This window comes from Paraphaeosphaeria sporulosa (assembly GCF_001642045.1).
Source record: "Paraphaeosphaeria sporulosa strain AP3s5-JAC2a unplaced genomic scaffold CC84scaffold_13, whole genome shotgun sequence".
NCBI lineage: Eukaryota > Fungi > Ascomycota > Dothideomycetes > Pleosporales > Didymosphaeriaceae > Paraphaeosphaeria > Paraphaeosphaeria sporulosa.
In genome coordinates, this window is record NW_017253372.1 from 105,456 (window position 1) to 133,432 (window position 27,977).

The following is a 27,977-nucleotide window of genomic DNA, read 5'->3' on the forward strand; positions in this document are numbered from 1 at the left end:
TGCCGGAGTTCACGCAGCACCTTTTGGTCATTGATGGCGGCGTTGGGGAAGGCATGTGCAGAAGTGGATCCATAGCTGGAGCGGGCTGAGACATCAGAATCCGCCCCAGAGAATGGTTCGCGATGCAATTTAATACGATAGCATATTCACGATGTCCTATATTTCTATGTGCACATGTTGGTTGTATTTCGTGCTGCTTAGGTGTTTTCACGGAACGTCGAAGGTGCGCGAAAGCGCTAGTCTCCGCAATCAATGCGCAGGCAGGGTTCCGCTCTTGGCTAACCTCGACGGTCCAAAAGCTCCCTCTTGGAACATCGGAACACCTGTGAACTTCACCCGCCCGCAGCATCCCTCTGCTCCTCGAACCTGCCTCTTCCTGGCCACGTCGCCCGCGTACAATTGATTCTCTCTGCGCACCCCGCTATGGCCTACTAAGCCACACCCTGACACGACAAATATTCAGCTACAATTCACCAACCGACGGCTACTCCGGTATCTGGTACGGAAATACCCACAGACCCTCTCATCAAGTTCCGCAACCATATGCACGAGGCATCTGCAACTTTCTCTTACTTATTTACGCTGCAGACCCCATCGCCGCTTGCCACCCGCACACCGGTCATAAAGCCCACGTTCTGGCGTTGCACTCGTAGCCCACCCACACCACCGTCTACACGAATCACCCCTTGGTCAACTCGAACGGTCCACTCTGATAATGGCATCCGAGGCTGTAGCTACCGGTAGCTCTGGTGAGGGTCTCACCCCCGCCCAGAAGCTCATGGAGCAACACAACCATCATGTCACCGTGGAGGACGTTGTCGACGAAGAGGATCTCGCCCATCCTCCGCCGTCTGCCGCCCTCAAATCTGATGCCGCCGATGGCGCTTCTGCCGCTGCTCCCCTGAGCGAGAAGGCTGCTGGCAAGCAAAAGGCCGCCGACCACCCCGCGCCTAGCAAGAAGGCCTCTGGGCTCAACACCGCATCCGAGGAAGCTTTCCCAGCTCTCGGCCCCGTCAAGCCCCGCGCTCAAGCTGTTGCACCCACTTGGGGCAAGAAGCCTGCCTCGCTCGCTGCGAATGGGGCCAACGGCAGCGGTCCGGCTTCGCGTGCCTCAACCCCGGCCTCTGGAACAGCTACCCCTGCATCTATTCCCACCTCGCGTGGACCCGCCCTGCCGAGCATGGCTCTTCCCGGCAAACATAAAGAGCAGATTGCATTCCTCACCTCTGACCTCAAGCCGCTGAAGGAGCTAAAGAAGCCTATCCCCCAGATCATCCACGACATTAACAAGCGTTCCAAGGCGAGGCTCGAGCGCAAGGAGTCTCCAAACGGCGTCATCTTCGAAGCTACTGGTCCTGCGCCTGCTGTTCGACAGTCCTTGCTGGAGATTGCCAATGAGGTGCTCGCCAAGGTATGTGTACTTGTCCATCATCATTCTGCAACAGCTAACACAGTTTAGCAATCCGTCAAGCTCTCAGTCCCTGCATCGGTTCGTCCTTTCATCATCGGTCGTGGCGGCGACAAGATCAAGGAAATAAGTAGTCGATCTGGTGCACGCGTTCAGATCCCCAAACAAGACGTCCAAGACGAAGATGACGAAGTCGACGTGATCATTGAGGGCAACGCTCTTACGGCCGGAATTGCACGCCAGGAGATTATGGCCATCGTGAAGGAGCGTACCTCTACTGTGAACCTACGACTCAAGGACATCCCGGCCGAATACTATCCCTTCCTCGCTGGGCCTCGTAACGCCCATGTTGAGAATCTCCAGGGGAACCGTGATGTTCGCGTTCAGATTCCGCATTACTATACCTGGGATAATCAGGCCCCTGCTCAGGCACCCAGCAACTTCATCCCACAAGCCAAGTACCCTATTCAGATATCTGGTGATCGGGAGGCCGCACAGCAGATTCAGGCTGAGCTTCAGCGCCGCGTGGAGCAGTTGCGCAATCAGCTCGCTATCGAACGTCAAAACGTAGAACGCGGTCGCCACCAGTTCATTGCCGGTGAGCGTGGATATTCGCTACATGACTTCCTCGAAGAAACCGGCTGTACCATCATCGTACCCCCGAGCACTGACCCGAGCGAGGACATCTACGTTGTCGGACCCAGCGACAAGATTAAAGCTGGTATGGATAAACTTGACGAGATTGCGTACAGCATGCAATCCGCAATGGCTGACAGCACCCGCGAACACCGTGGACCAAATGCTCAAACGCACGCCCGCAATTTAACCCGCTATCTTCAGGAACGCGAGCTCATCAAGGAGCTCGAGCGTGCACATAACACGAGTATCGTTGCCCCAATGGAGCGAGACGGACCGACTGCATGGGAGATCTACGGCAAAGAGGCCAAGGACACTCAGAAGGCGCGTAGCGACATCATGAGTATCTTTGCCGGTCACCCACCGTCGCGATTTTCGACGGTGAACGTAGACCCGTTTTATCACCAACACCTACGAGCGCGAAATGCACAGCATGTGCGCGACAACATGGGTGTGCATATTGTCTTCCCAGTTGAAACAGATGAGTCGCCTGAGCTCGTCCTTGTTTACGAGGGTCCCACTCCCCAAGCCGAATATGTCGTCCCTCGTGGTGCACCACCCTCTGCTGATGTACAAGCGTATCAAAAGGCGCTGCGAGAGGCTCAGGCTTTCATCCAAGGTTTAACAAGCAAGCAGCAAGAACTTGCTTCTCGAGATATCGAGGCGCATGCCAAATTCCACCCAAAAATTCAGCGCTTCGTCGAAAAAGAGCAGCAAGGTCTCAGCCAAGATCAGATTCCCATTCAGCTGCTCTTCGGCGACCGTCGCCCCAATGCTAGCGCTTCGAGCAACAACTTCGGCATGCGTGGACCTGTTGATGCACTCGAGGACCTGCATTCCAAGGTCCTTGCTTTCATCGAGCAGGAGAAGAAGGATGAGCTTGAGCGCGGGTACACAATTTCCTTTGACTTCCCACAGAAATATGCCAACTTCCTCATTGGCAAGGGCGGCGAGAACATTCGGAAATTGCGAGAAGAATTCGACGTGGACATCCAAGTCAACGATGGGAAGGTTGAGCTCAAGGGTCCCCAGGCCAAAGCCCACGCCTGTAAAGCCCATATTGAAGCCCTTGGAAAACGCCTTGCGGATGAGGCTACTCATACTCTAAAGGTCAAGCCTCAGTACCATCGCGATTTGATTGGTGCTAAGGGAAGTACTGTGAACCGTTTGCAAGAGCGCTACAACGTCCGCATCAACTTCCCCCGATCCAGTGGAAAGGCCGATGACGAGGCTGCTGGTGAGGGTGCATCGCAGCGCAATTTCCGCGCTCAGGCTCCTGACGAGGTCATTGTTCGCGGTCCACGCAAGGGCGCAGATGAGGCTCGTGACGAAATCCTTAGCCTGTTGCAGTATGCCATCGACAACTCCCACGCCGATAGTGTTTTCGTTGCACAGAGTCAAGTTCCTCAATTAATTGGTTCGGGTGGCCGAGAGATGGAGAATCTCCGATATGCAACTGGATGTCAAATCGATGTCCCTGGCGCTCGTGAAGGTGCTGATCCTTCTGGTCGCGCTGAGATCAAGCTCAAGGGTACCAAGAAGCAAGTCGAGGAGGCCAAGAAGTTGTTGCAGGAGCGTGCGAAGGTTTTCGATGACACCATCGTGAAGACCCTCGATGTGGATAGGAAGCATCACCGATCCCTCATCGGCGGAAGCGGTTCCAATATTCGCTCAATCGTTATCGCTGCCGGCGGGCCTGACAACTCACGCGAGTTGGCGCGCATGGTTCGATTCCCGCGCCCCGAGACAGATGAATCTGTGATCCGTGTTGAGGGACCCAAGAATGTAGTGGAAAAGATTGTGGCCTCATTGCAGGCTCAAGTGGACACTCTGGAGAAGCAAGTAATCGAAATAGTGGAGATCTCACCCGACAAACATAGACTACTAATTGGTCGCGGCGGTGAGACTCGTCGATCTCTGGAAGAGAAGTTCGCCATCCAGCTTGACGTCCCCAAGCAATCGACCAACGGTGCCGCACGGTCGCAGGTGAAGATCTCTGGAGAGCCGGCCCAGGTGCAGCAGGCCAAGGAACATATTCTTGACTTGGTCAAGGGCCAGGAAGGCGAGACTATACAGGTGCCGCGCCACCTGCATCATTCTATCTCCGACAACGGCCAATTTTTCCGCCGTCTCCGTAATGAGCACAAGGTGACAGTCGACCATGCCGGCCAGCAGGTACCAGCTAGGCCGACTCAAGAGCAAGGCGGCAAGGCTCGAAAGGGTGCGAACGGCGATCTGCCTCTCATCACCGATGATACCACCGCCGGAGCGGACGCACACTCCTGGGAAATTGTAGAGCACAATCCCGCCGCTGGAGAAGTCGACACATCTGCCACCATTCCTTGGATCCTTCGTGGACCTGCTGACAACCTCCCCAAGGCCCGCCAGGTGCTGGAGAAGGCTATCGAGGCTGCATCGAAGCCTTCTGCTCACGGTTACCTGATCCTTCCGGACCCGCGCAGCTATAGGCTCGTTGTTGGCCCTGGCGGTAGCACAATCAACAGCATCCGCAAGAAGACTGGCACGAAGGTACAGGTACCGCGCGACCAAGCTAAGGATGAGGCTATTGAGATTGTGGGCTCTAAGCAGGGATGTGAGGACGCCAGGGACATGATCTTGGAAATAGTGTCTCGCGGGGGGAATGGTGGTCAGAAATAGAGCTTCACGGCCAACCAGCCTTGCCTTCGTAACTTGTTCGGCTGGGAGGATCGTACGATATGTGTGTGAGTGAGGCTGTGAGACTTGAGTGCGGAACGTCTGGCACGGCATGGGATACCAATTGGCGTGATGCGATTTATTCATGGTATGAAGAAAAGGGGACAAGATTGGCACTGTCACTTGGTCTTTGTGTTTTGGTTCCTTGCCTGCATAGTATGTTTAGCTTGCAGTGTATGTGTGGGGTAGAAAAAAGTCTATTTCGAAGCCCAGATAGTATTTCCCTGGACCTACACCATCCGCCTAATGCTCCAGTCAACTGCTTCGTGTCAACATTCGGACCTCCATGGCAAAAACCCAGACGTATGCGGCCACCACTCACACTCGGGATCTTCCCAGTCGTCGCGGAACTGTATCGGTTCAAATCACTGCACCTGTCCTGCCTTCCGTATCGAAGACCACAAAATGGCACACGCCCTTTTTCTCCAGCCACTCGCCCTCCATGGCCACCTCAAACCCCCTCTCCTTCATCAAAGCCTTGCGCTCGTCCATCCCAAGCTCATTCATATCGAACGCTACGTGCTGCACGCCTTCTCTCCCTCCGTTCTTCTCAAGGAAGTCGGCCATCAGTGCCGGTCCCCGCACCGGCTGCATGACTAAGTGCACGGGTTGAGAGGTGAAGTGGAAGATCGGGAAGCGGCCTGTGCCGAGGGCGGAGCCGGAGAGGGTTCTGTGGAAGGAGGGTGTGACGAGGCAGATTTGGGCGATGGAGCCGAGGATGGAGGACTTGGATGAGGGTGACATTGCCGCATGGTTGGGGTTGAGGCTGCAAGGTTAGTTCAAGTAATACCAAAGCAGAAGCTGGGAGTTGGTGTTGGGCCAGGTCTCGAATTGCTTAGGATGAGGAATTGAGAGTGCTTTAGACAGTCTTCAAGCAAGATTTCCTGGCTTTTCAACGTGATCTGCTACCTTCTACTGTAAAGTGACGACCGAAGTTGAGTCGAGGGCGTAACATGTGAGATGCGCTAGCCTGAAACGGGGTTGGATTGTTGTGTACCACCAGCGATGTACACAGTGAGCGAGCAAAAGTAAAACCGGACGCATATGACGGAGATTCTTACAACAAGGCGTCTGGCTTCTGTGATGGGTAAAATGACAATTCCAGTCAGCAGAAAAGCAGGAAATGTAGAACTTCTTTACAATCCGTAGACCTTCGCTGGCATATCAGGGTTCAATCCCTGCTTGGCGAGAATTTGGTATTTCCGTCGGCAACAAACAAGTTTCCGTATGCGTATGTCCTGACTGGGTAGACAATAACTGCACGTAAGCACGCGGGAGTCGGACAGGTTCCGACGGCGCAGCCTCTTCGCGTCGGTCTCGTGGCGTTGACCAGCCACCGTCAATCGACCGATAACATTATCCGGGTGCTGCACTGGAAAGCACCCAAGGACGGTGTTGAGGAAGGCTAACCGGTATCGTACCAACAGCGCAGATATGATGCATGGTTGTTGAGTGGCGGTGTAACACCACGCACATACACCGCACAGCGAACAGGCGCAACAATCGGAGATAGCGATGCTCACCCGGGACCGATTGGCGCGGCTCTGAGTGGGAGTAGATTGTTCGGCGAGGAGCCATACTGGCGGATAGCAGGCGCGCATAATGAACCTACAGACGAATGAATGGTATGTAGATGTGGGCGTTTGTGGGCGCTTTGTGACCATGGCTGCCGCGTGGCAGGATTCTCGACGCACCCATGGCAAACCGAAACGGCACGCGTGAATGCAGGAAATGGTAAACGCAAGCCCCTGCAAGACGATCACGGAGACACCCGCAGCCTGTCGGGCCGCGGCGCAGTCATGCCTCTCAGAGCTAGTGCGCATCAACTAGGCCTGCATGTGGTTTCGCAATTCACCGTGCCTACTGCCGGCCACGCTGGACGCCCGGCGGCAATGTCGATTGTGCAGCGCATATCTGTCCGTTTACGCGCGCCTAGACTCGCACGAAAGGCGGCTGTCGGAGTATTTCCCTCGTTGTATGCTGGCCGTGCAGAGCTGATCACCGTGTATACTATGCCGTGTGTCACTGCTGCGGTGTAGGATCCGACAGAGCGGCCGCGCACCCAGCCTGCTCATATACAACACCCCGCCTGTCCTACTGACGCGCGGGAGCCTGCCACTGATTGTTCCTGCAAGTCTCGACGCAAAGCGCGACCACGGTGATCATGGCGTCGCCGCCAGCGCGAACGTCCCTATCCGCCTCGGGGAGTCCAGCGCCTGTTAGCCCCACCAGTCAGCAGGGTGCAATGGTTGTTCCAGCCGTTGATGTCGAAGCGGAGTCGCTTGAGGTTAGCACCAAGACCGTCTGTGCGCTTGCAGACACTGACGACCTGCTAGGCTGATGAAGATGGTGATTCGGCGTACGGCGACGACTTGTGAGTCTCTGACAGTGAGCTACAAAAGTGACACGACCTAACCAGTCGATGTTCAATAGGGAGAGCTATACGACGTCTCTGAAGTCTACTGTCTTGAAGTACATCTTTCCACTCACTACCAAGCGCGACCACTTGGTTAACAGGTGGCAGCTACCGTTTCGAGAATGGCCGGCGCTACCACGGATACAAGGACGAAGCCACGTACTTCTGGCCCAACGACGATGTATGTGTGCTCTCGCGGAGCGGCCAGTTCAAACTGACCAGGCCAAGGAAGAAAATGATAGGCTGGATCTCTACCATCACATACAAACACTCAGCTTGGGTGGCGAACTTCACCTCGCACCTATCGGTGATAACCCGCAGCGGATATTAGATGTAGGCACGGGCACAGGAATGTATGACTCCCCAGTACGAAGGCGCTTTTGTCTGAGACGTAGAAACTTCGGAATTCTGACTTGCGAGTAGTTGGGCAATTGACATGGGAGACAAATACCCATCAGCAGAGATCCTTGGAAACGACATCAGTCCCATACAACCTAACCTCGTCCCGCCCAACGTAAAGTTTGAAGTCGACGATTTAGAGGAGGAGTGGGTCTACTCTACCAAGTTCGACTATATCCACGTCCGGTATCTCGCGTGCTCCATCCGAGACTGGCCAAAGTTGATGCGACAGTGCTACAAGTTGGTCATCCTCCTCTAGTCAGTGAGGGTAAGCTAACACGATACAGGTTCGTCAAGCCAGGCGCATGGGTTGAATTCCAAGGTGTGTCAGGCACATCACTAGCTGGAACCAGCTGACAAGAAGCAGACTTTGACACTCGATTCTACACCCGCGGTGGCGAGTATACAAAGGACTCCAAACTCAGCCAATGGGCGGACAAGATTGCCGATGGAGTGCGAAAATTCGGCACAGAGCCAGACCCCGGGTACCTATTTTCTCTTTCTTCATTGCACTCATGTTAACTGACCATCCGCAGCGCTAAGATTGAAGGCTGGGTTGCCGAAGCTGGTTTCACGAACATCGAAGCGCGCACCTTCCCTTTCCCGGTCGGTACCTGGCCCAAAGACAAGAAGCTCAAAGAGATCGGTGCCTTTAACCTCGTCCAGTTCTTGGACAACCTGGAGGCCTTGACGATGAGAATCTACCAGAATGCCTGGGGCTGGAGCCCGGAGGAGGTAAAGGTTCTCTGCGCCGAATTGAGAAAGGAGTTGAAGAACCCGAGGATGCTGCTGCAGCACAACTATTATGTTGTTTGGGCGCAGAAGCCGTTAAATGCTGTCGATTGAGTCGTACAAAGGTCACGAAGGTCATGATTTACGCGTGCAGCGGTCGGGCGAGACCTCGCACAGGATTGGGTACCTGGCATGGGTAATAACGGCATGGCAAAGGCTCAAATGGAGTGCGAAGAGGCAAGGTGTATGAAGGCATGGCATTGCTGGAGTTAGCACGGACGTGTATAGCTCTGGGGTAATTATAATTAGGGTTCCAGGTGTTCTTCAAAAGTACGTCTTACTTCTTCCCGACTCGCGTCCTCATGAAAATTCTTCTTGAGTTTGAAAGCGTGGCTTCGTCTGATTGACGCTCATGTCGATCCAGCGCTGTGGTTGTCCTGCAGTCGAATCACCCCACTAATGAATCATCTGAAACCCCACCTGCCTTGAATGCGCTAGTATGACACATGACGCTGCGTATGCGGTTGGACTCTTTGCCCAACGAATCAAGAAAAACACTGTGGTCCTTCGAGTCCTCCTGCAATCGACACCTGTTCTATTTCCAGATAAGGAAGTTTGGAGAGGCCGCAATTAGCCTAGGAAAACTGAAGTGTTGACTTTGGAGTGGTCGGCTGGATTGTGCCATAACACAAATGTTGAGAAAGGAATCGGCGGATCAAACGGTGAATGTGAGGCGAACGCGCGACAGACGACTTGAGGGCTGTTTGCTCCGCCTTATTCTGGCCTTCTACCTGGTTTCCCGTACAACCACCAGTCTATCCAGAGACGCCGTTCCGAACCTCACAACGATCACCGCTGTTTGAACAACGTCTGAATCGTTCTTCTGAACCATTTAGCAGCAAGAAAAACGGATAAAGAAACAGGTAAGCAATACACTGTCAAATGTTGTTTCTCATCATAGCTAACTGTGCTCTGGTATGAACTTTGACAATGGCTTTCCCGGCTAGCAATGTTAACACTGACCGATAGGACCAGTCTGTCGAGATACATTGTATTCCCGGGAAAGGCAGGGGTGCGGTGGCGCGTCAAGACATCCCTCCGGGCTCTCAAATCATTTACGAGAAAGCGCTACCTACAGCGCCGTATGAGGATGCCAGAGACGAGGTCACCAAAGAGCTCGAGAATGCCATTCCCCTACGCTTGAAGTCATTGTCACATACTTCTTAGCGTATATTAGGCAAAAAATTCGAGCGCGAATTCCCTCAAGACCACCAAAATCGACTACTGAAGTCTCCTTTCAGCGCCATCTATAATAAGTATGCATTCCCCGTGTGGACACGACGCGGCGATGTTATCGAAATCTCCTTCATTAATTACAGCTTCCTTCCAAACGCCATCAGCACGTGAGACACTGATAAAAAGCATCGGACTGTCTACTCGCTGAGGCCTATTAAAAACGATACCACGATATCATCTGACGACGATGACGGCCTTGGGGGTGCTAATCGATGCGCTTTGCTAGAAAAATGGTTCGGTTTCACCTACGAATGCCAATTTTGCGCACTTCCTTGGCAAGACAGTGCAAGCTGGTGCTGCCAATCAAAATAAGAACCTTGAGAGAAGCATTGGACGTGAGAAACAACGAAGGAATCACCCTCACACGGCTCTGAGAAATTGCCTCTCGCTGCTCTGGTACCTGCGTAGGGAGTTCCGGGGTTGTCCGGGCGACTCGATTGTCAGAGCCTACCTCGATGCTTTTCAGATCAGTGTTTCGCATGGATACCAAGCCCGAGCATTTGTCTTTGCCCGCATGATTATACAGGGTTTCACTTGCTTGTCAGAGAACGACCTCATATACGCGGGAGCTGCTCTCTAATGCTAAGAATCTATCGAGATATAAGACGCGGTACAGCTCCCAGTGGCTCTCGACGCCGAATGACGAACCAATAGCTTTGGACGAGGTTGGTTGACAAAACCTCTGATGTTCACATGTGTCAAGTTCTGCTCTTTGTCGATCATATAGACAACCGAGAAGATTAATATTGGATGATGTAGATATCGTCTTCCATGGCTCCTGTTTGATCTTAACTCAGCTGCGGTTGATGTTTCGCAGCGTTATAGACCCTCCCTCTACTCAAAGCTCGCCATCACCGGTCATCACCTTATCAAGCAAAGCCGTAGTGAATTGAATGTGATATCTTGAAAGGCGCGTCCATTGCTAACATAGTTTGTGTGACGGCCATGCACGTACAAGGGCAAACCGCTGCGCTGGGCGTCTGGCGAGTATGTTAAAACCTATCGATCGAGGCAAGATTTACAGACCCCGCTTCTGCAGTACCACTGCGATAACAGCTTGATGACTTTATGGGGCATGTTTCCTGCAAGTGGGTGATCGTCATACCAGATACAAACTACAAAAGTGTGATGGGTGCCCTCGTTCTGCCTGCGCCAAACTTCTAGCAGCTTCAGCCTGATACGATGCTTGCCGAAGACTTCAGCCTCGTACGCCTATGGCCGTTCGTGGCAGGCGCTGCTCTCGTTTGGTATTCGATTCTAACATTCACCTCCTGGTATCGACTACGACATATTCCCGGACCCACACTCGCGTCTTTTTCGTATCTATGGCTCGCACGCGTGGCGGCAAGCGGCAAGCAGTACCAGAAATATCGCGGCCTCAATCAGAAATATGGTCCTCTGGTGCGAGTTGGACCTAATGAGCTGACTACGGACGACCCTGAGGTGCTCCGAATGATTTCCGGAGCTCGAAGCTCATACGGCAAAGATGACTGGTACCTAGGGTCGCAGCTTAACCCCTATGTAAAGACGATGTTCACAACCATGGATCCTGGAGCTCACGATAGAATGAGAGCACAAACGGCCGGCGCGTATAGTGGACGAGAAGCCACAAATCTGGAGAAAGGCGTGGATGAGCAAGTCCAGATTCTTCTATCGACTATCCGAGACAGGTACATCTCCGAGCCAGGAGAGAAGAAGACGAAGTTCCTAGACTTCTCGGAATTGTCTTCCTTCTTTACCATTGATGTTATCACGAACGCCGGCTTCGGGAGGCCTTTTGGGTACCTTCCAGCTGAGAAGGATTTGTACGGATTCCTGGAAAGCATCAGAGACTACTTGCCTACGATGGCTATGGCTGTTGATGTGCCATTCATCCGGAACATTCTATTTTCACCAACCTTTCTGAAGGTATTTGGGCCTAAAACTCACCACCAGAAAGGGATGGGCAGATTAATGCAGTGAGTAAGACGAGCACTGGAAATACACAAATCTCTGACAACATCACGTAGTATCGCTGCTAATCGTGTCAAAGAGCATCTCGCAGCAGCGGGAAAGGATAGTGAAAACACCATGCTAGTAAGCCTTTATGCCCCGAGGCATCCCTTTGATGACACTGAGTTATGTGCAGTCGTCTTTCTTCAAGCATGGCTACTCGCAGGAACAGTGTGAGGCAGAATGCATCTTCATGATATTCGCTGGCTCCGATACTACAGCATCCGTGATGCGCACCACGATGCTTTACCTCATCAGTACGCCCCACGTATATCAAAAGTTCAAGTCCGAGGTTGCAGCTGCTGTGCGCGCAGGCGTTTCGTCTCCTATCACGGTTGAGCAAGCGAGAGCAATACCTTATCTCCAGGTCCGTAGCTTCTGAGCTGTTTGTGATTAGTAGAGTCAAAAGCTGATATGCTGGAGGCTTTAATATACGAAGGCCTCCGTATGCGATCTCCAGCTCCAGGTCTTTATCCCAAGACAGTGCCACCTGAAGGCGACATTATCCACGGTAAACTCATACCCGGGGGGACTGCAATCGGAATGAACACCTCCTCCGTTTTGTGCTCCAAAACTCTGTTTGGAGAAGATACGGATGTATTCCGACCAGAGCGGTTCTTGGAAGTTGACGAACCCAAGAGAGTCGAGATGGAACGGAACGTGGAGTTGATATTCGGTTACGGACGGTGGATGTGCGCTGGCAAGCCTATAGCTTTCATGGAGTTAAACAAGGTCTTCTTTGAGGTATGGAAAGCTGCGCATCGAAGTGGCAGACTATAAATTAACACTTGCCGCTCCAGTTGATGCGACACTTCGATTGGCAGCTCGTCAATCCCGCCAGTCCATGGCACTCGGTGAGCTACAGTGTATGGATTGAACAGAATATGTGGGTTAGGGTTTTCGAGGCCAGCCCAACGGAGTGAGCAGTGATAATCAAGAGGTCGCGCAGGGTTGCCTGTTGAGATTATGTCCTGGAGATCTCAAAGCTGAGTAGTTTCGTTGCAAATATAGTACCCATGTTAAGGAAAGAGTATGAATGTTAATATTTTGCGTGTTCTGAATCTTCTCTATGTGAGGATCACCCTCATGAACTCGAGTGGCCCCTCAAAGCTATATCTTCCATATCGATGAGAGCTTCGTTCGGATGCGAGCTCGTAGCAAGGATGATAGAGAGATGGCGTTCATTTGCTATCCGGTCGCAGGAGGCTTGATCGACTATGTGATGGATCATAGCCGGGGTTGATTGCTCATGGCAGGTACTTGAGCCCGCATCCTTCCCACGTGTGAGTATGACTAGTCGTCACGCTTCGGCACTTTTGGTATCAACGTCCAAGAAATTCCCATAGCAACAATCAGGCCAACCAAAATCGGCTGCATGACCTTGACACCAGCTTGACTCGCAATGACACCAGTTATCGAAGGGAATAACGCGCCTCCGGCCTGGGCAAGTACGAAGATTAACCCCATTGCAGTTGCCTGTATCCTCTTGTCGAATATCTTCGAGGCAATGGACATGCCCTGTATTTCATTGAGTATTGGGGAGTCTCGTCAAGAGTCAAACTTACAGTAGCAAACAAGGGTCCATAGAAGAATCCGAGAAGCGAGACGGACACGGCGCTGCTGACCAAGTTAGGTACTAGCCAGAAGATGAGGTGGAACACGAGGATCATCAAACAACAGCCCAGACCCATCCTTCGTTCCCCAAAACGATGCGCGGGCTCGGAAAGGAGGACCCTTCCTAGGAAAATACCACCCCAGAGACCCGTAGGCACGTATCCGACATCCGGGAGTTTTCCATTTCGGGCTGAGACGAGGTACTCGACGATCCAGCCACCGGCAGTTATGCCCACGCCAAGCATGAAGAAGTAAAACATCGATATGAGATATACAGGTGGGGACTTGAGCGTGTCAAGAATATCACGAGATGCTGAGTTGCCGTGATTATGAGCCCCCTCTTCGACTATCTCCGACGATGACACTTTGTCCTGAACCTTGAGGCTGTCGCGAAAGGATACTAGGACGGTCACAATGTTGATGGTTCCAATACCAACGAGAAAGAGGTAAAATAGAGGCCATCGATCGCCTATCCTGGCAGCAAGCGCAGTCGCGACAAACGGGGCAATGAGACAGCCGAGCGCGTACATAGCGTGGATAAAGCCTAACCACCGATGACTGCCCTGTATCGAAGCAACGTAGCTGTTCGAATGGCTGTCTTGGTAGCCCATACCTGCGGACTGTATGAAGAAGGTAACTACATAGAGCCCGAAAGGTGGAGTCCAGAATCGAAACAGATGCGCCGCGAGTTGCAAAACGGCTCCGATAGTGAGGATGGCTCCGAGTTGGAAGTGGTGGACCAAGTGACTGTTAGTAGCTGCCGCGAGTAGCCAGCCAACAAAAGAAGCAGCATAGATTAAAGCTACGTGCGCCGTACCCACGCGGTAGGTACGGAGAATGTAAGGAGTCAAAGCACCCAAGCTGCCATCGTTCAGTCCAGCGAAAATGTACGAGAAGCCAATTGTCAGGATTCGAACGAAGTTGGTCTTGTCCAAAATGAGGCCGTCCTGCTGTATTCTTGCTACTGTGCGTATTGAAGGACGTGGACTTGTCCGAATCGGCTGCAGCTCAATGTGTGCTGGGTTGGCGGACCCGGTCTCAATCACGGTTGTGGTCGACATGTTTGGGAACAGAGAAGAGGAGGGTACGGAATGCAGAGCAGCAATTTATGGTGTGTAGGTTCACATTGCTGCAGGTCCTAACTCGCAAGCAATACCCTTTTGGGCGGCATGCTTTGTCAAGATGCTCGTTGGAGCATGTAGTATGCGGGAATAACTGCAGGATATTAATCCCGTCCAATGGTGTGCCAGGTTGCTGGCGGAAGGCGCAGCCGACATCCCGTTTGCACCTTCCGTGCACGTTCCACCTCCAAAACATGCACTCTTCAACACCACAACAATGCAAATGAGAACAATCGACTTTGGTAGGTGTTTGTATTCGCACCGCGCACTATACTCTCCGGTGTGCCATGAAATGTATTGAGCGCAGATATTCGCTAAGCAGCAATGGCTCATGATTGGTCGGTCAGGGTGCAGCTTTCCTGCTCCGCCACCCTGACAGCCGTCCGCCCTATCCGCTTTCAAGCCCTTTGTGAGCGCTGAGGAGGCTGAGCCACCGCCAGAAAAACACCTCACATTCCAGGTTTCCCCTTCAGTTTCCCGTTCCCACTTCCTACTTCCGCAGATCTCAAGTTCGGCCCACAGTACGCGCACGCCCGTGGTGGCGACATAGGTCCTCGAACACGCTGACATGGTCATCCTTGGCGGATTGGAGATTGTTGCGGGAGGTTATTTCTTCCACCGCTATCAGAAGAACAAGAACGAGAAGAAGAGGCTCGAACAGGAGGCCCAGCAGCGACGCCACAACACCTTTCCTGGTGCAAAACCGCAGCCGTGTTACCCGTCGCATCCTCAACACGACATCCCACCACAGAAGTATGGCTATGTATCACATGCGCCACCACATCGCCCTCAACCACCCTATCCTCCGCCGCATCGTCCCCACACTGAGCCTCCACCGCATCGGCCACACAATGGTCGCCATGCCTCACAGCCGCAGTCATTCATGATTCCGCGGCGACCGCTTCCCAAGCAGCAATATGCACCTCCCCCGCAGATAATACAACCGCTTCAACGAGCTGACTCCATGGCAACGATATCGCGCATGCCTATCGCAAACGGCTATCGACCAAGTCATGTCGCCGACGACCCGCAACTTCCATCGCGCCGACAGAATTCACAACTTTCGCCAATTCCGCAGTCGCCTATGAGCTCGCCATACGGGAACCACGGATTTGCCGTGTCATCCCCTGCCCTTATCAACAACCGCACTACCCAAACATACAGCCCGGTCCGACCTGGTGGGAGACAGACTGTGGATGATAATTGGGAAACCTACAGCCATCAGGCTCCGGCCTCTGGACACTATGCCCCCTCGTTTTCGACTGCCCTCGGAGAAGTTAGAGACGATGACCCACCGCCACCATATCGTCCTTAGGTTGATTGGCTGCCATTCCTGAAAGATGTCATCCAGGAATCGTTCTAGGGTCTACGTTATACATGTGCGTACTGCCAACCCATCGCAGGGCTGGTCTGTTGGACTTCGATGCTGGCATACGACAGTCTTTCCTTTCCTAAATTTTCTTTTTACCACACTGTTGTAATAACGCGGCTCATGACTTTCTGACGACAACAAGCGGGGTATTGGATATCTAAGAGCGAGCATGTCTCCTTGGCTATCGGATGCTGTTTCTCTGTGCGGAATAAATTGGTGAAGCGCGAGGCTCATACATAATTTTACTGGTTCATTTGTATGTTCATCTCTCGGCCTGTCTGAAACTAACTATTACTGCTGCTGCGCCAGATCGTGAATCAGTTCCCTGACAGTATCTTGAGAATTTCCTCCAAACGTGGCCGGGAAGACAAACAATGGTTCCTGCGGGGAAGCCTCGCCAAGACTGCTTATCGTACATCGTAAGCGTTTACCTTGATACCTCCATGGACCGTCGTTCATATTCCCGTTCTCTGCGGTGATGTTTGCCAAGAGGAGACGACTATGGTCTCCTTGGATGACCCGCCGTCCACGCCAAGGCTTACCCCGCTGTGATGACCGTTACCAATAGTGTACACTGACTGAGCATTTCATACGCTTTTCTTCATTTTTGATTATCGTAACTCAGATCTGCAACCAATGTTGCCGATGGATTGGTGACAAGTCGCTTACCTCATGCAGTATCGGGCTAGCCATACACCTGCAAGCGGTAGACGCGCTGCTAGATGAGGAAGCTGCGAAGCACCACGACATCGATCTATACAAATATGGCTATCATCTGAGCGCAATATCTGCCGGTGACGCAGGCTCCAGTCTGCACACCTGGATTGTGTTAAACACGTTGATTTGTAGGCTTGTCATGCCGCTGCACGTATACTCTAGGGTGGCTATCCGAGACAATAATAAGAAGCTGCTGCTGCGCACTTGCTGTACCTCTTGTACCTCGCCTGGGACCAGAGTTTGAGCGAAATCACCAGAACATCACCATGTATCGAGTGCTAAGTGCAGTTTTATTGTTTGGCAATCTTGCAGATGCTTGCCAAAAGGACTGGGATGCGCTAGCACGCCGTTCGCTCCACCACCAAGAGCACAATCGCCATGCAAAACGTGCTGAAGTCGAGTATCCACCATCACTAAGCGAGATAGAGACTATTCTGGTAAACTCGTTCGATAACAAGTCTATCTCGGAGTGGAGTTATTACTACACCCATGGCGATCATCTAGGAAGCCACAATAAGAGTATGGCTGAGTGGACGGCCCAAAAGTGGAGAGATGCTGGCTTCGATTCCTGGCTCGAGGAGTTCCCAATCTGGGTGACATACCCTGAGGTATGCAGTGGCATCTACATTGCGCATATTAATACAAGCTAAATCAACATAGCACAGTAGCTTGACCTTGATAAGGCCGGACAACACAACCCATGAAGCTAATCTTGTAGAAGAGGTGCTTGCGGAGGATGATACGAGCTCATACCCAAACCTCATTCCCGCTTACCATGGCATGAGTGCTTCGGGCACTGTTACGGCAGAGTATATCTATGTAGGGTACGTACCAAGCTTGCATTTTGACATGAATCAGCGTTAACCCGGGAACAGGCGCGGTACGCGCGCGGACTTCCAGGTGCTAAAGGATGCGGGTATCGAGCTGAAAGGCAAGATCGCGCTCGCAAACTATGGCGGCATCTATCGTGGTACAAAGGTGACGAATTGAAGTTTCGAATAGACAGTCCTTCTTATTGACCTTTCATAGGTAAAAAATGCCCAGGACAACGACATGGCAGGCTGCGTTATCTTCACGGATCCTCTTGATGACGGTGAAGTTACCGAAGCGAACGGCTACGAGGCGTATCCTAGTAAGTTCAATCAAGGTGCATGTCTCCTGGTGCCAAAGGCTTACAAGGCGTAGATGGGCCGGCGCGCAATCCATCATCTATACAGCGAGGCAGCGTCAGGTTCTCCTCACTCTATTCTGGAGATCCGACGAGTGAGTGATTGCCAGGACTTCTGTGAGACAACTGCTTACAATTGCCTTTTTGCGTGTGCAGCTGTTGGATGGGCATCTTCATGGAACTCTTCGCGTGGAGACACGAAACCATACAACCCATCGATTCCATCGATTCCGCTTTCGATGAAAGATGCTATTCCATTGCTTGCAGCTCTTGAAGGCAACGGTGTTTCCGCTGAGAAGGCTAATCGCAGCGGCTGGCAAGGCGGTTTCGACAACGTAACCTATGACTCAGGTCCAACTCCGGGCGCGATGATTTCCATTGACCATGAAATGCAAGGCTACATTGCGCCTGTCTGGGACGTTATCGGTGTGATCAATGGTACGAGCCCGGACGAAGTGGTGGTCGTAGGCAATCATCGCGATGCGTGGGTCATTGGCGGAGCAGCAGACCCAAACTCTGGCAGTGCTATCCTTGTTGAATTGGCAAATGCATTCGGAAAGCTCCTTGCCAAGGGATGGAAGCCAAGACGTACGATGTAAGTTCTCTACTGCAGTCTCATAGCAATTTTGCTGATTTGTTGGTAGCATTCTAGGCTCCTGGGATGCTGAGGAGTTTGGCCTCCAGGGCTCCACTGAGTGGGTCGAAACTCATCTCCCGTGGCTCCAGACTACAACTGTCGCCTACCTAAACATGGACGTGGGCGTCTCTGGTCCACGCACAAACTTTGACGGAACAGGTGAGATACAGACCTTCGTCGTTGAGCAGATGAAGAAGATCTTGTACCCAGAGGGTTATGGTGACTTCGCAACACTTTACGATATGTGGTTCAATAGTACTGAAGGCACCATCTCGCCGCTAGGAAGTGGTAGCGACTACGCGAGCTTCTATCAAAACGGTATCGCAGCTATCGATGTTGGCAGTAGCAACGGCAAAAAAGATCCCGTATATCACTACCACTCCAACTACGACTCCTACCATTGGATGTCCACCTTTGGGGACCCCGGTTTCAAGATCCATACTGCCATGGGCCAGTTCTTGAGCCTGATAGTTTACCACATTGCCGATGATCCGCTCATCCCATGGGACCTTCCCCATGCTGCTACAGTGCTCTCGTCTTACTTGTCTGAGCTGAACGAGACCGTCACCACCTCGGACGTTGCCGATTTAGACCTGGGCGCCCTCGCCGACGCTATCGCAGAGTTCACCAAACGGGCGGAAACCATCAGCAAGATAGGCCAACAAGCACTCGCCTTCAATGATACGAACATGTTGGGCGTGGTAAACAGCAAATATCGCGATTTCCCGAGGGGTTTCGCGAGTGCAGGAGGTTTGCCAGGCCGACAAACATTCAAGAACGTTATTAGTGCACCTGGGATTGACAACGGCTATGGCGCTGACGTGTTTCCCGCTGTTACCGATAACGTCAACGGAGGCAATCGAACGGCTGCCGAGGAGTGGGTGGAGAAGAGTGCGAAGGCGGTGCTGAGAGCTGCAGAGATCCTGAGGATCGGAGACTGAGAAAGGACAAGCCATGCTTGGTTGATAGAATGAAATTTGCTGCTAGCTTCCACATACGCTCAAAATGCACCGTGTAGAGCACTAGTTGGCTATGCAAAGGAGGGGCCGGGAAGGTAGCCTCATTAAGTGATCACGTTTCAGCGTTGCAATCGATCCACACGTATGACTCTTACGCTCCATGCCATCAATGCTGCGCACTCTGACATATTACCCCCAACGTTGGAACACGATATGATGAGTCGCGTTGTCGGGGTTGCACCTTGCTGCAGCTATGACTCCCAAGTGCCCCGCTAATGTCTCACCTTCCTCTCTGGGCCATTGGCTCCCTTGACAGCCCCACGTTGAGGACCCAGGCATTGAGGTGGTCTGCCTGATGCAGGATCGCAACATGAACATCAAGGATCGAAAGTGAGTGTGACTCTTCACCACACGGTAGTCGAACAATGCTGGTACCAATCCGTACCTGAACAGTTCATTGCTATTGTCGCCAGAAAGCGGGGATGAAGGGGGCGCGATAGAAGTGGAGGAACACCGAATTCCGAAATTCTACTTAAGCCAGAGTGAATGGTCGATATCGTTGCATCTACATCAGCATCAATCAAGCAGATACCAACTTCATCGCTCCTCATCCCGAAATGTCTCAATCAGCTTCATCCTCCACTCCACGTCAGCGTGTCCGCGACCTTCTCCCCACTGTCAATTTGGGACGATATCAAACCGGCTCAAAGAATAGTCTCACGGACATACCTGGTGTTCTCGTCTCCACACAATCGATTCGCTCGTCGCCAGCCTATCCGAATGCGCCTGCGAATTCGATCAACACAGGCGTTACCACCATCCTTCCGCGCAAAGACTGGTTCCACAAAGCCTGTTTTGCAGGCATCTTCCGCTTCAATGGTTCTGGAGAGATGACGGGCAGCCATTGGATCGAGGAAACCGGACTCTTGCATTCCCCCATCGTCATCACCGGCAGCTTCGGTGTCGGGTCTGCGTACAATGGTATCTACGAGCATGCAATCCGTGAATATGCCGACGCAGAAGGGAAAGTAGGCTGGTTCCTTACTCCGGTAGTGGCAGAGACGTTCGACGGCTTCCTTCACGACGTCTCCAAATTCGCTGTCACGCCCCAACATATCGTCAAAGGTATCGACGAGGCGAGCAGTGATACTGTAAAAGAGGGTAACACGGGTGGAGGAACAGGCATGCTTGCGCACTGGTTCAAAGGCGGAACTGGATCGAGCAGTCGCCTCGTCCCTGGGGAAGGCGAGAAGAAGTACACTGTCGGTGCGCTCGTGCAAGCCAACTATGGCGCTATGCGCGACTTCCGCATTTCCGGTGCGCCCATCGGCCGTCTCATCTTCGAGGAACAGGAGCGTATGGCTCGCGACGATCCGTCGAATCCGAAACTCATGTCGCAAGCCTCCCTCCTCTTCAAAAACATCCAAGAGCACAAGGACAAAAAGGACGGCTCCATCATCATCATATTGGCCACGGATGCTCCGCTTACTCCAATCCAACTGCAGCGTCTTGCAAAGAGGGGTACCGTAGGCCTTTCACGAGCGGGTGGATGGGGAGCGAACCCTTCGGGCGACATCTTCTTGGCTTTCTCGACGGCAGCGGAGGTGGAGGTACAAAACGATGCCGATCGCTGGACGCCCAAAGAGCGAAATATCGACATGATCGAAGATGCGACGATAAACGCACTCTTTGAGGCGGGAGCGGATGCAGTGGAAGAGGCTATTCTGAATGCAGTGTGCATGGCGGAGACGACCAACGGCTTTAGTGCCAAGGTGGATGCGCTTGACCTTGACAGGGTCAAGGAATTGATGGAGAAATACTTGTAGAAAATAGCGAAATGAACTATGTTCAAAGCAAGCGTACAGTTGAGCCTAAAGTAAAAACGACGGTGAACATCCCCAATTCGAGTGCTCATATGTGGTTACCTTGAATGCGAGTGTACGTAACCCTGCAAAGCGTCTTTCAAAGTGGTAGGATCGTCACAATGTTGCGGTGTGTTGTCGAGAGACGCAAAGCCGAAAGAGAGGATGAACTAGATTGAGCGATACGAGACTAGTGCAGAAAGAGCCTCTTCGAGACGGGTAATACACTTCGCTCTGCCTGCCCTACCTTTGCCAAAGAAATCATACGAACCACATTGGGTCAAATTCCAACAAGGGTGATTTTCATTGATGCCAGATGTTTCACAAGTGTACAGACTATGTGAGTAAAGGGCGATCTATGTCAGCGCAAGGGCGATACTACCTTGGCCTCTCTTGGCCTTCAATTAACGATGTCGTGGGACACGTGAACATTCAACTCCGTGTAAAGATAGATGCTACAGATCGCCCATAGGCAACCAAGGACGCGTGCAAAGTGCACGAGAAAGTGAGCCCATTCGTAATAGCTGTCATCTACGTGAGCTGCAAGAAGGAACAACAGTCGATGGCGAAGCAAGTGCATGCGAGCGTCGTCACCAAACCCTAGCCATGGGCCACATCCAGCGGGGTTCATATTGTTGCCTTAACGCACAATCACCAATCACTGCATGTGGTGCATGTTGAATGTTTACGCGGAGTTAAAAAAAAGTTGACGATTCGGGATTCCGTTCTTGTCGGGACGGAGCTTGTTCGGCACCGATCGTCCGCATCTGCCAGACCGATGATTGGTTGATTAGAGCCTCGTATCTCGTATCCGGCGTATACGCATCTTCAGAACGTTGGCCGCCGGCGGACCGAGTTTGTGCTGTGGTGGGCTCCTGCGTAAGCACCGATGACATTTCGCGGCCGTCAGGCAGATGTCAATCGGATGTTACATGCGACCGCCCGTATTGCGCCCTTTACATACATCTATGTGCCTGACCCATTTGGCTGTCCACAAGCTTCTTACATCGCACAACACCACAACAGCATTACGCGACCTTGATAAAAGCCTCTAGAGCCGCACGCAGCTCTCGTTCCATTAGTCGCACGCCCAGACGCCAGATCCCTGGAATCAGTACGGCCGTTGTTTCTGGTCAAGCTCTGTTGCAGGTGTTGCGTATTCTCGCCTCACGCTCCGGCAAAGGACTAGCCGCTCTCTACGCGACCTTCTCGAACGCACTACCTTCTCTTTGCGGTATAACGCTTGTTCAAGGCGTGCATCACCCCGGCAGCTCGCCTCCCCTTCGCGCGGGTGGCATCTGGGGATCCACGACAGTTTGCAGCTGTTCAGCCTCTTTCACGACATGCTTAGGGCCTAACACGCGTCCACTCTGTCAAGTTCACCATGGCACCGCGACCCGAGGAGGCGCCCATGCCGTTGCCTGGGACGGTTCCAGTGCCGGCGCCAGTGCCTATCGATGAAAATCCCACCGTCCTCGACGAGAAGGCACTGGGAGATGGAGATGCGAGTTCGACGGCGGGATTGACCGAAGACGAGAAGAGCATCATCCAGAGACAGTTGGATGCACCGAACGAGAAAGTCGGCTACTTCACGCTGTTTCGGTATGCCAACAAACATGAGATGCTCATCATGTGCGTGTCGTTCTTGGCCTCGGTAGCAGCAGGCGCCTGCCTTCCTCTGATGACCCTTGTGTACGGCAACTTCGCGGGGAGCTTCACCAGTTTCTCCGTCGATGCGCTTGCAGCTGAACGTTTCCAACATCAGATCAATACCTTCACGCTATATTTCGTCTATCTCGGTAAGTCCGAGGTTACGCAATCTATCAAGACGAGCACTAATCTCAACTATAGGCATTGGTTCGTTCGTCTGTGTCTATGTTGGCATGATCGGATTTTCGTACACGGGGGAACGCATCACACAGCAGATCCGCGAACTCTACTTGCGGGCCATCTTCCGACAAAATATCGCCTTCTTTGACTTCTTGGGCTCTGGTGAAATCACCACTCGTATCAGCTCTGGTAACTTAGCCCGGTCTCTTGCACTATAAGTGGATGCTAAAACAACTAGATATGGTGCTGGTCCAAGATGGTGTAGGCCAAAAGATCTCGCTGTTCATCTCGGGCACTTCCATGTTCTTCGCCGCTCTTATTGTCGGCTTTGTCCGAAGCTGGAAATTGACGCTTATCATGCTCTCCGCAACCGTAGCTTTGGTCATCATGATGGGCTTCAACGGCGGCCGTATGAAGGCTAACCAAACCAAGGCCGTCGATGAATATGCCACTGCGGGAACTCTTGCAGAGGAGGTCATCTCGTCTGCACGCAACGTCACAGCCTATGGGACCCAGAAAAGACTCGAAGCCAAATACAAAACCTACCTGGATCGCGCTGCGAAGTGGGACTACGATTCGAAATTCTGGCTCGCCTCGATGATTGCCGGGATGATGGGTGTGCTGAATATGCAATATGCCTTAGCATTCTGGCAGGGAAATCGCTTTCTGCACTCGGGAGAGCTGGGCGTGGCGAATATTCTGACGGTTGTGATGGCTTCCATGATAGCTGGGATTTCGATTGGCCACAATCTTCCCCATCTGCAGGCATTCGGTCAAGCTGTAGCCGCCGCCACCAAGGTCTTCAACACCATCGAACGCAAGTCCCCTATCGACCCCGAGACGGATGAAGGTGACAAACCAGAGATGTTTGTCGGGAACATCGAATTTAGAGGCGTAAAGCACATATACCCTTCACGACAGGATACCACCGTCCTTGAAGACTTTAGCCTGAAGATTGACTCTGGAAAGATGGTCGCATTGGTCGGTGCTTCTGGGTCTGGAAAGAGTACGATCTTTGGTCTCCTCGAACGATTCTACCTACCAATGAGTGGCCAAGTTCTCCTCGATGGCAGGGACATTAGCACGCTTAACCTCAGATGGCTTCGACGACACATCGCTATTGTGAGTCAAGAGCCCGTACTCTTCAGCATCAACATCTACGAAAGCATCGCGCACGGTCTTGTGGGCACAGAATTCGAGCATGTAAGTAAACCTTTGCCTCTATCACATCCAAGGCTAATTCCTTCAGGCCAGCGAAGAGAAAAAGATGGAGCTTATCGAAGAAGCCGCGAGGACGGCCAACGCCTACGATTTCATCATGGACCTGCCAGAAAAATTCCAGACCAAAGTCGGTGAGCGTGGAAACCTTTTGTCGGGTGGACAAAAACAGCGTATTGCCATCGCCCGTGCGGTCGTTTCCGACCCCAAAATTCTTCTTCTCGACGAGGCAACTGCGGCTCTTGACACAAAATCCGAGAAGGTTGTACAGGAAGCTCTTGACAAAGCAGCCGAAGGTCGTACTACCATTGCCATTGCCCATCGTCTCTCCACGATACGTAATGCTGATAATATTGTGGTCATGGCCAAAGGAAGAATCGTCGAACAAGGTACTCATGACAGCCTTCTCAAACAACAAGGTGTCTATCAGAGTCTGGTTCGAGCACAAGAACTTAGCTCTAAGATACAGCCCAATAACCGCCTCTCAGAGCTGTCCATGGGCGAGAAGGACGCCGAAGGCACGGTCGAAGGCGAAAAGCTCGGCCTCGTGCGCACTACAACCACAAGGGCTGCTTCAATACATGCCAAGAAAGACGAGAAGGTGCAGAGCTACAACAACTGGAGCCTCATGAAGTTCGGTTGGCATATGAACAGAGACGAGCACGGGCTGATGTTTGTGGGCTTTTTCCTCTGTCTGTGTGCCGGTGCGACCCCCGCCATCCAGGCTATCTTCCTGGGCAACTCGATCAATGCGTTTTTCTCGCCTGGAACTTCCACTGGTGGCCACGGTGTTTCCTTTTGGTGTTGGATGTTCTTTATGCTAGGTATTGTCACCTGGCTCGCGTACTTCCTCCAGGGTTTTACACTTTCCAAATCCTCCGCTCTGCTCATCTCGCGGATCCGAGAGGACGCCTTTGGTGCCATCTTGCGCCAGGACATCGAGTTCTTCGACAGTGACACTGTAACTTCAGGATCTCTCGCTGCCTTCCTTAGCTCCGAGGCTAACCGTCTTGCTGGTATGAGCGGCTCAACGCTAGGCGCCATCCTCACCGCGTGCGCCAGTGTGCTCGTTGCCATTATCGTTGGTCTTTGTTTCGGATGGAAGCTTGCTCTCGTGTGTACTTCGACGATTCCGCTCGTGATTGGATGTGGCTACTTCCGCTTCTATGCCCTCGTGCGCATGGAGAAGCGCACCAAAGAGTCGACAGATTCCGCCTCTTTTGCGTGCGAAGCAGCCTCCTCGATTCGCACCGTCGCCACACTATCTCTGGAAGGCCACTTGTTGGAGCAATATCACGAGAAGCTCACTGCACAGGGCAGGGGTAACCTGAAGTTCATGAACATCTCGTCGCTGTTGTACGCTATGAGTCAGGGGCTGGCGATGTTCATTTTCGCTCTTGTCTTTTGGTACGGTGGAGGACTGATGCTCAAAATGGAGTACACCGTGCTGCAATTTTTCATTGTTTACTCGGCCATTATCAATGGAGCTCAGAGTGCTGGCGCGATCTTCTCGTTTGCGCCAGACATGGGCGAGGCGCGGGAGGCCGCGATCCTGCTCAGATCTTTCCTGAACCGTGTACCGAAGAGTAAGTCCCCTCAAGAACCTACCGCTTTGATGCAAATATCTAATCCATTATAGTCGACAATTGGTCTACCGAGGGCAAGAAGGTCGACCGCCTTCAAGGCAAAGTGGAGCTTCAGAACGTGAGGTTTTCTTACCCTGGTCGCGCCGAACACCGCGTACTGCGCGGTGTCAGCCTGTCTGCAGATCCAGGTCAATTCGTTGCCTTGGTAGGCGCGAGCGGTAGCGGAAAGTCCACCGTCATGCAACTCCTCGAGCGGTTCTACGACCCAACCGCCGGCTCTGTGCTGGTCGACGACGTGGAGTTAAGGGACTACAATATCCAAGACTACAGGGCACAGGTGGCAATTGTCAGTCAAGAAACAACACTCTATACGGGTACGATTAGGGAGAACATCCTCGCTGATAAAGACGACATCCCTGAGGAGTTGATTGTGCAAGCTTGCAAGGACGCCAACATTTACGAGTTCATCGTGAGTCGAATCTTGGCCGAGGACAGAGTAGGGCTGATGATTTCTAGATGTCCCTTCCTGATGGGTTCAACACGCTCGTGGGTGCAAAAGGCGCTCTTCTCTCTGGTGGCCAGCGCCAGCGCATGGCCATTGCTCGTGCACTTTTGCGTGATCCCAAGATCCTGTATGTCTCCCTGGTCCACAAAGCTCTTCAGACTTGGCAAGCTGACACGACAATTAGGCTCCTCGATGAAGCCACATCGGCTCTCGACTCAACCTCGGAACGTGTTGTTCAGGACGCGCTCGACGCCGCCTCCAAAGGCCGCACCACGATTGCTATTGCGCACCGCTTGTCGACAATACAAAACGCGGACGTGATTTACGTATTTGATCAAGGAAAGATTGTGGAGAAGGGTCGGCATGATGAGTTGATGGGCAAGAAGGGGGTATACTGGGAGTTGGCGCGGTTGCAGGACATGGGCGCGTCCCAGGGGTAAACAGGTTGTTGCGGTGAGTTTTTTTTTTTTTTTGGAATGTCGCCTTAACCGTTTAATTAGAAATACCCACTTCGGTGTTCAAAGCGTTGGGCGGGTCGAGGTGTAGATATTGTAATACTAGGCCAACGAGCCGAGGCAAGAAATGCAACTGCAGAGCCTGTGTGCGTGAGACCATGAGGTGCAGTAATGGCAACCAGAATCTGCGGAGCTCACCGCTTGGAAGGGAGTTTTTGGCTGCCATTGTGACCACGACGCAAGTACCAAAGTCCGCTGCTCATTGTGTCAGTGAGATGTAGAAAAGGAACACGGGCCAAACGTGGATACGGCAATTGGGCTCCATCGCCGCTGAAACGAGACTTAAGGAGAACTGCCTCCGAGCCCAATCGCATAGAGTTCAGCCGGTTGAGCGGTGGCGTCGTGAAGAGGCAGGTCTGTTTGGAGGGCAGAGGAGGGATGACGACGCATGGACTTGGAAGGCTACCCACGGGCCACCCAAAGATTCAGATGTTGCAATCGCCGAAAGCGAGAAAGCATGTGCAAACGTAGGCTAAAGTCAGGGGCAGTAACAGCAAGCTCGGCATTTCAGCATGCCAGTCTGCATGAGAGCGGCGGGCGTCAGGCAGAGAGGATACAAACGGTCAGATGACGAGCGCGGCCTGACGTCATCGGAATCTAGACTGGTGGAGCTGCGCGATTTGGCGCGAAATCGCGATTCGCAATCGATGCATCGACGGCGCATGCGGATTCAGGCGTTTGCGATGCGAATGTGGCCTCTTGCGCCACGATCCAGCGCACTTGCGTGTCGGCGTCGCTCCTGCAACACCTGACGTCTGACGTCGATCCGACGTCATCGCCCGACAGCGTCCAAGCTCCATCAGCTACGGCGTGCACTACAAAAGACGCCTCTTCCACGCACACCCTGCACTCATCATCGCAAGCACTCAGCCTCTCAAACAAACAAACTACCTCACTTTCCACACCACAAACACCGTTCTCCGAACAACCACCTCCATCAACATGTCTTCCAACACCAACGCTCAGGGCGAGTACGTGCTCCCTACCCCTCTACCCCTCCCCACCCCGCTGCAGCATAGCTAACATTCTCGCAGGGGCTTCGTCGAGTCCACCATCAACACCGTCAAGGACAACGTCAACTGGGCCGCCAACAAGGTCACCGGCAACACCGAGGAGGCCCAGCGCAAGGCCAACCAGGAGCAGGCCAAGCACGGCAACTCCGTCGGCGACAAGCTCGACGGTGCCCTCGGCACCGTCAAGCACGGTGCCAACGAGGCCACCGACAAGTCCAAGGCCCAGTACTACGACGGCAAGAGCTCCACCCACTAGATACCCCCTC

General features: G+C 52.8%; 10 protein-coding genes across 10 annotated transcripts; 8 read left to right on the plus strand and 2 right to left on the minus strand.

The window, feature by feature from the left end:
* Positions 1-715: 715 nt before the first annotated feature.
* CC84DRAFT_1102738 (uncharacterized protein) lies at positions 716-4,702 on the plus strand (the record flags this gene model as incomplete). Its single annotated transcript, XM_018174981.1, has 2 exons — positions 716-1,411; positions 1,460-4,702. 2 exons carry the CDS (start codon positions 716-718, stop codon positions 4,700-4,702), a joined length of 3,939 nt encoding a protein of 1,312 aa, XP_018030268.1.
* A 417-nt stretch (positions 4,703-5,119) lies between these two features.
* CC84DRAFT_1222248 (uncharacterized protein) lies at positions 5,120-5,503 on the minus strand (the record flags this gene model as incomplete). The annotated part of the gene is made up of 1 exon (XM_018183346.1): positions 5,120-5,503. One exon carries the CDS (start codon positions 5,501-5,503, stop codon positions 5,120-5,122), a length of 384 nt encoding a protein of 127 aa, XP_018030269.1.
* Positions 5,504-6,753: 1,250 nt separating this feature from the next.
* Positions 6,754-8,709, plus strand: CC84DRAFT_326530 (S-adenosyl-L-methionine-dependent methyltransferase). Its single transcript, XM_018185861.1, has 9 exons — positions 6,754-7,046; positions 7,096-7,133; positions 7,193-7,231; positions 7,284-7,356; positions 7,404-7,528; positions 7,599-7,814; positions 7,862-7,896; positions 7,942-8,059; positions 8,111-8,709. Exons 1-9 carry the CDS (start codon positions 6,924-6,926, stop codon positions 8,418-8,420), a joined length of 1,077 nt encoding a protein of 358 aa, XP_018030270.1. The 5' UTR covers positions 6,754-6,923; the 3' UTR covers positions 8,421-8,709.
* A 2,075-nt stretch (positions 8,710-10,784) lies between these two features.
* CC84DRAFT_1102864 (BcABA1, cytochrome P450 monooxygenase) lies at positions 10,785-12,517 on the plus strand (the record flags this gene model as incomplete). Its single annotated transcript, XM_018174987.1, has 5 exons — positions 10,785-11,560; positions 11,612-11,678; positions 11,731-11,961; positions 12,018-12,338; positions 12,395-12,517. The coding sequence occupies 5 exons, from the start codon at positions 10,785-10,787 to the stop codon at positions 12,515-12,517; spliced, it is 1,518 nt and encodes a 505-aa protein (XP_018030271.1).
* Positions 12,518-12,887: 370 nt separating this feature from the next.
* On the minus strand, positions 12,888-14,269 carry CC84DRAFT_1103057 (MFS general substrate transporter; the record flags this gene model as incomplete). Its single annotated transcript, XM_018174995.1, has 2 exons — positions 12,888-13,112; positions 13,160-14,269. The coding sequence occupies 2 exons, from the start codon at positions 14,267-14,269 to the stop codon at positions 12,888-12,890; spliced, it is 1,335 nt and encodes a 444-aa protein (XP_018030272.1).
* Positions 14,270-14,530: 261 nt separating this feature from the next.
* On the plus strand, positions 14,531-15,953 carry CC84DRAFT_1168819 (uncharacterized protein). Its single transcript, XM_018179492.1, has one exon. The coding sequence runs from the start codon at positions 14,898-14,900 to the stop codon at positions 15,642-15,644; it is 747 nt and encodes a 248-aa protein (XP_018030273.1). The 5' UTR covers positions 14,531-14,897; the 3' UTR covers positions 15,645-15,953.
* A 731-nt stretch (positions 15,954-16,684) lies between these two features.
* CC84DRAFT_1190736 (Zn-dependent exopeptidase) lies at positions 16,685-19,164 on the plus strand (the record flags this gene model as incomplete). Its single annotated transcript, XM_018181137.1, has 7 exons — positions 16,685-17,026; positions 17,079-17,242; positions 17,294-17,396; positions 17,448-17,550; positions 17,604-17,681; positions 17,743-18,181; positions 18,231-19,164. 7 exons carry the CDS (start codon positions 16,685-16,687, stop codon positions 19,162-19,164), a joined length of 2,163 nt encoding a protein of 720 aa, XP_018030274.1.
* Positions 19,165-19,799: 635 nt separating this feature from the next.
* Positions 19,800-21,008, plus strand: CC84DRAFT_1190737 (peptidase family S58; the record flags this gene model as incomplete). Its single annotated transcript, XM_018181138.1, has 1 exon — positions 19,800-21,008. The coding sequence occupies one exon, from the start codon at positions 19,800-19,802 to the stop codon at positions 21,006-21,008; it is 1,209 nt and encodes a 402-aa protein (XP_018030275.1).
* A 976-nt stretch (positions 21,009-21,984) lies between these two features.
* CC84DRAFT_1155825 (P-loop containing nucleoside triphosphate hydrolase protein) lies at positions 21,985-26,623 on the plus strand (the record flags this gene model as incomplete). The annotated part of the gene is made up of 7 exons (XM_018176951.1): positions 21,985-22,843; positions 22,896-23,063; positions 23,113-24,077; positions 24,124-25,678; positions 25,732-26,147; positions 26,195-26,310; positions 26,368-26,623. The coding sequence occupies exons 1-7, from the start codon at positions 22,429-22,431 to the stop codon at positions 26,621-26,623; spliced, it is 3,891 nt and encodes a 1,296-aa protein (XP_018030276.1). The 5' UTR covers positions 21,985-22,428.
* A 1,017-nt stretch (positions 26,624-27,640) lies between these two features.
* Positions 27,641-27,967, plus strand: CC84DRAFT_1222256 (uncharacterized protein; the record flags this gene model as incomplete). Its single annotated transcript, XM_018183347.1, has 2 exons — positions 27,641-27,669; positions 27,733-27,967. 2 exons carry the CDS (start codon positions 27,641-27,643, stop codon positions 27,965-27,967), a joined length of 264 nt encoding a protein of 87 aa, XP_018030277.1.
* Between the last annotated feature and the right edge of the window lie 10 nt (positions 27,968-27,977).